The sequence below is a fragment of the Typopeltis vanoorti genome, chromosome 1, assembly GCF_054136105.1.
Source record: "Typopeltis vanoorti isolate ZY-2024b chromosome 1, IOZ_Tvanoo_1.0, whole genome shotgun sequence".
Classification (NCBI taxonomy): Eukaryota; Metazoa; Arthropoda; class Arachnida; order Uropygi; family Thelyphonidae; genus Typopeltis; species Typopeltis vanoorti.
Genome location: NC_143549.1, coordinates 82,100,440 through 82,106,800, shown reverse-complemented (window position 1 = coordinate 82,106,800; position 6,361 = coordinate 82,100,440). Strand labels below are relative to the sequence as shown.

The window sequence follows — 6,361 nt, the reverse complement described above, 5'->3', positions numbered from 1 at the left end:
TAACTATTCTCGAGGATCAGTATGATTATTATTGTTATTATTATTAAATAAAGCTTATTATTATTCTTTTTTAAATATTAATTCTACTTATTCTAACAAATGTTAGTATTAATAATGTTAATTTTTGTTTATCTACTTTTGTGTACATATAATATCATTGAAAGAGAATAGATATATAAAAATTGTTATTATTATTATGTTCATAATAAAAATTTAGGATTGTTTTAGAGGAACAATGTTTTAGAATTGCACTGGACAATTGTTTCTTTCAGCCAGAATACAATGGCTTCTCATCAAAACCTTAATATAACCTTAATGACGTCATGCCTAATGCTAATTGTATTACTCACTTATGAATATCCAGCAATGTCCATGCAGGGTGAGTATTGCATATAAAGCTCTTAATATACAGGGTGTTTCAAAGAGAATGACCCGATGACAAATAATTATATTTAATAATGAAAATGTGGTACAGTTACAAAATAAATTACCAAGTATGAAGTAAGGCCTAACGTTTCACCACAATTACAAATGCTCAATGTGCCCTCGACCTGCTCCAAGGACAATATCAAGCCGATAGCTAAATTCATCCCAAACGTATCTGAGAGTGTCTTCTGTCACAGAATTTGCTGCAGCCGTGATTCTGGTTCTGAGCTCATCCAAGTCAGAGGGTAATGGAGGAACATAAACACAGTCTTTTACTTATCCACATAAAAAAGTCACAAGGTGTGATGTCTGGAGATCTTGGAGGCCAAGAATGTAGTGCCAAGTCGTGGGGTCCCGTGCAACGCTGAGGCAATGTTTCGTTTAGAAACCGATGAACTTGGAGGTTCCAATGTGGCGGTGCTCCATCTTGCTGAAAAAGGTAATCTTCAGATTCTTCATTCAGCTGTGGAAGTAGCCAGTCCTGCACCATTTCAAGATAGAGTTTTCCGTAACAGTTTTTTCCTCAAAAAAGAAAGGGCCATAAACCTTGCTAACAGAAACCACGCAAAAAACATTAAGTTTTGGTGAATCACTTTCATGTTGTACAATTTCATGTGGATTCTCAAGTCCTCATATGCGAAAATTGTGGTGCGAAACTTTACCGTTTAGATGAAAGGCTGCTTACTAAAAATCAACCTTTGTTAGGAAGGTGTCGTCCTCCATGTCCTCTAACAGATTAGCACAAAATTCTGTTCTTTTTTGTTTGTCACCTACACGAAGAGCTTGCACCAGTTGCAATCTGTATGGCTTCATAAGCAAACGTCGTAACAGATGCCAAACAATCATCTAGGCATCTGGGGGTCGTCATATCAAACTATGGGCCAAGGCCGTTCACATGGTACAAGTCGCATTCATTTGTGGTTCGTGTTTGCAGAGATCTACAATTTTCAAATCGGTACATTCTTTTTGAAACATTCTGTACTTCAAATAGTAATGCATTTGGAAACTAAATCATTATTTAACTTAGTTGAAATTATTAAATGTTAAAAATCTCTCGTTAAGTGAAGAACCTTATGAAAAAGACCAAAATATCATTAGTAAGTTATTATTACCATGTGTTTCTTGAATGATCCAACAGAGGGCAGCACCATCTCGAGTTTTATACTTTTTATTTTATTTTATTTTATTTTTCTTAGAATGCGATGGAATCAACATCGTTGAGAGAGATGAATGGAAAGCAAAACCTCCTGAGGATCCTGATCCACTTGACACTCCTGTGGAGCATGTATTTTTCCATCACACAGCAGGTATTACATGTAAAGATAAAGAGTCTTGCATTAAAATAATGAAATCTATGCAAGATTTTCACTTGAATCTCGGTAGGTTTATTTGAATAATGGTAGTGCTATTATCTTCATTTTTCTCTTAAAGCTAGTTTAGGAGCGACAAAAAAAACCGAAGTTGCTCTGACAAGAGAGTATATTTTATTTATTTTCAGGCTGGGGAGATCTAGGATACAATTTTGTGATTGGCAATGATGGACGTGTTTATCGAGTGCGCAGCTGGGATCAAGTTGGAGCGCACACTCTGGGATACAACAACATATCTATTAGCATTGCCTTCATGGGAAATTTTCAATACTTGATTCCAAGCAAGAATATGCTAGACGCCGCAGAAAGGCTAATCCAATGCGGGGTCAAATTGGTAAGTGTGTCTCCTCCTCCCCCTTTGAATTTTGCGTATGTGTAGAATAGCTGAAATTTGACAGTATCACTTGATGAAAAAAAATTCAGACAGTCGAAGGCAATAAAAAAAAAATTAAGGCTTGTGATAGATTAACGGAAATGGTTTGCTTTTCAAAATAAACCCGAACAGTAATCTCTGTTTAACTGTTCGGCAGAATAATATATTTCTCTATTACGAGGTGCTTTGGCATTTCTATTCGAGGTTTGGATAGATAAACATATTTAAATCAAATTTTCGAAATTATTTAAGGTTTAAAATATTAAAAAAGAATTAAAAATACAAGAAATATTTTCAATGAAATATTTTTGAAATAAATGTAATGTAATTACAATCCAGCTTGAGTTTTAAAATGTTTCAAATACTTCGCTTTGCCAGTTGACAAGATATTTCGTTGGTTCATTTAGTGCTCAACAGTTGAAATGCACAAGTTGTTATTATGGTAAGACTTTGTTGAAAATATATTCCTTGTTAACTTTCGTCAACCACAAGCGCTTTTAATCTGGGCATTAACGATGATTTAAGTTTGCCTTAAGGGGCAGAAAGAGACCGCCTTAATTTTGAAATTTAACCATTAACCAATCACAGTATAATGAATGCATTTATTTGTCGATGCCCTGTCATTAGTAATGATTGTTACTATCAGGAACATTTCACCGAAATAACTGATATTTCCATTATGACCTGATAAATGTTTTTCCACGATATCGACGCCAGTACTTTTATCGTTTTTTCATGATTTTAACCTTCGGCCATGTCTGTTCCCACACATTGTTATGAAGATAATAATGACGTATACTAACAGCACATCACACAAATGACCGATCAATTTAGGACCTTAACCACCTATCTAGAAAACTATCTTGAAAACATATCCCAGTTCGTTCTATATCTTACTTTATTTCGAACGATTACGTTCGAAATAATTTGCATTCAGGCTTATGCTGAAATAGCTTGTTACTGGCTTACATGGTTTCCTTAGCTCATAGCAGAACTATCTCTGTGGAACTTTTACAAACTCTTCACCACCATACCAAAATACCTATAGGTTGACAGTTATACGTATCAGTCTTTGCACCATCATTATGAAATGGAATTATCATACATTCTTTCCACTCCTGTGGAATCTTCCCTGGTCGGAAATACAAACTAGTTCAAAAAACAAAGTTTCTTTTAGCATCAGTGCTAATATTTCATCACATCCCATTGCCGAATTCATGTTTATTTTATGCAATAGGTTTAGTACCTCCTCTAGTAGTAACTCATACACCGGAGTTTCTTCCCTTATCATAGAGAACATTGAGGTCAGTGTTGCATACATCAGGTTGAAAGCTTTTAGCAAAATGGGCACTCATTAATCGAACAATATCTTCTACATCTGCAAATCGCGTACCATCCACATTGATGAGAGTTATTCTTTTACATTCATTCTTTCTTTTTCTTTCTTTTACTTACAACATCTCTTCTTCTTCCCTTCACGTATTAGGCCTAATGACCTGTTACGGGGATATTCTTAGCCCTTCTAAGCAGTACCCGTCCCGAGGATAAGGTGGCTAGCCTTATGCCTCCCGGTGTGTCCTATGTCTGTAGATGCGTGTGTTCACGGGGCCGGTTTACCTGTCTGCGGGAGGAAAAACCACAGAAAAATTGGGGAGAAAAACTCTGTGGTCCACACCCATGACCGGCTAACTTTGCTATGTCTGAGAAAGATCCTTAAGCTCCTCACGTCGGCGACGGGAAATGGAACCCAGAACACTCCTTTCCCGGGCATATGATTGCGAAACGCATAAGCTACTTGGCAAACCGCGCGGACTTTTACTTACAACATAACAATAAATTCTTTTGGGTTGCCTTTAGCCTGCACAACCAATTTCTTTTATACTCAATTAGCTTTCAGTACAATAATTGCAACTACTCTGGCTCGCTCCTTATAATTTTCATAAATGACAACATCCTTAGGCATAAGGTATATCTTCCCCATAATCTTTTTATCATAAATTTCTTGCTTAATACAACGCATCCATCGTACTCCTATTCTGTTTATTATTGGAATTCTAGGAACACATTCCGATATTAAACCACTCATCTATTTTTTAAACACTTCACATGCCGATATCCTTCTCAGCTAGCAATGGATATCATGGGATGGAACCTAGCATTCTTTTCGGTTGATCATAACTTCCTGCTTTGAAGTTCATCATGTAATCTTTTCTGAATGGAACAGTAATAAACTTAGCTATTTCCGACGTCAATACAGCATGATAATTGTCACCAACTGAAGGCAGAACAGTACAGTCATGTGTTTTACTAAAAACCGCATCTAACACTCTTTGTCCTCGAGTTCCTTCTGTCATATGTTGCTTATCGCGTGACAGTTCAATAAATTCAGTTGAACGATATTTCATGGGATTTCAATGCTTCGCAGTCAGATGAAGTCCCTAAATGGATGTAAATATCCGCGACTTTATTAATGAATTACATTTGTCAAATGAATCAGCCCCCAAAAAATAATAAACCTATATACTCTATCGAGTTAGTTCCCTGCGTGGAGTAAGGTTAGATAATAGTGAAATCCGTGTTCTAGAGAACAAACACTGAACTTTTTTCTAACCCTCCCTCATTTCCCATTCAAGCTACTAAATAAGCTGATCGAGGTATCAACCTGGATAATGGAATCCATGGGCACTGTGGAAATGCATCACCATAACACTCTGTTGGATATGGTTTAACGTAATCCAATTCTAATATAACGGCAAATGTGGCTATGAAAACGACGAATTCATTTTTAGAATTTAGTTTATATAAAAATGTTATTTAGAAAATTAAAAGGTGTCTCGTTAAATCATGAATTTTGAATTTAAATTTTTGACGAATTAATATCAGGTTATAAATCTTTGTATAATTGATAATTATTTGTTAATGAATTACAGTTTACAGTTTTTTTTTCCAGCATGACAAATAACAAACTTTTCTCTAGCATTTTCATAAATAGCAAACTATAAGTTTTATTTTATTTTTTATTAATTCCACTAACGAAAGGCCAGTAGTAGAATCTCAGCATTGCGGGCAAGCTTAGATAAGCGCGATGCTCTGCGTTAGAGAACGAACATGCACTTCGGGCTTCCAATAAATTAAATATTTTCGCAAATATTTACGCAGTATTTAGTAATGCTTTTCGGTCTGATTCTTTGTCCGTTCTAGAGTTTTCTAAATATAAAATTTGGGACTAAAGCTTTGCTAAAAATGTTTGAGACACTTCAGATTTGATAAATTCAGGTAAAGCGTTAAAGAGTCGCTGTAGCCATTTAAATTATAGTCTGTTACAAAACAATTTCGATATACTCAGTGAACAGTTGGTCTTTAAGACCAAACACCTAATCTTAAAATTATGGTGTGCCTGTAATGCACCACGATTATTATTATTATTATCATTATTATTAATATTTTCTATTCGTGCGAGTCCATCGCAGAGCCACGTCTATTTGTAACTAAGAGTGAATTTTATTTTAATATTACTACAGTTTATAAAATTTAACTGTGATCTTGTTATTAATCTTGTTATTAAAATTTCATAATTTCTTTCTTTTAGGGATATATCACAGAAGATTACAAACTTCATGGGCATCGTGATGCCTCCTGCACCCTGTCGCCTGGTGATGTTCTATACGAAATAATGAAAAGATTGCCCCATTACACGGAAAAGGTGCCTTTTTACATTTGCAAGGAATGAGCTATACGAAATCTCCAAAATTTGGGTAACTTAGTAATGGAGCTGATGAACACTTTCTTGATGATATAATTTGGACCAAAAAATCACTTTGAGTATCATCTTCATTGTGTGTATGTGTGTGTGTGTGTGTGTGTGTGTGTGTGTGTGTGTGTGTGTGTGTGTGTGTGTGTGTGTGTGTGTGTGTGTGTGTGTGTGTGTGTGTGTGTGTGTGTGTGTGTGTGTGTGTGTGTGTGTGTGTGTGTGTGTGTGTGTGTGATTAAATATAGGAAAAACTGGCTAGACCATATAGCAAGAATGCAAAGAAAACGATTATCAAAAAAGTTATATATTGAATAGAATTGGAGATAAGCTACATCCCTGTCTGACACCCTGACTGATTTATTCCAATCTCTTCTGTTAATTTATTACCTAACTGTAACTGTATTTTTGTATCTTTATATAAAGTTTGTATAGCTTGTACCA

The 6,361-nt window shown here is 35.4% G+C and overlaps 1 protein-coding gene across 1 annotated transcript; it reads left to right on the top strand.

Moving 5' to 3' along the window:
- The first annotated feature begins 798 nt into the window (after positions 1-798).
- Positions 799-5,899, top strand: LOC150110147 (peptidoglycan recognition protein 1-like). Its single transcript, XM_090416032.1, has 4 exons — positions 799-865; positions 1,623-1,805; positions 1,925-2,130; positions 5,759-5,899. The coding sequence occupies exons 1-4, from the start codon at positions 799-801 to the stop codon at positions 5,897-5,899; spliced, it is 597 nt and encodes a 198-aa protein (XP_090272158.1).
- Positions 5,900-6,361: the final 462 nt, after the last annotated feature.

Coding starts and splice junctions, on each gene's coding strand:
- LOC150110147 (XM_090416032.1), top strand. CDS start 799: ATGTTTCGTTTAGAAACCGATGAACTTGGAGGTTCCAATGTGGCGGTG. Junction 866..1,622: donor GCTCCATCTTGCTGAAAAAG/GTAATCTTCAGA, acceptor TATTTTTCTTAG/AATGCGATGGAATCAACATC. Junction 2,131..5,758: donor TCCAATGCGGGGTCAAATTG/GTAAGTGTGTCT, acceptor TCTTTCTTTTAG/GGATATATCACAGAAGATTA.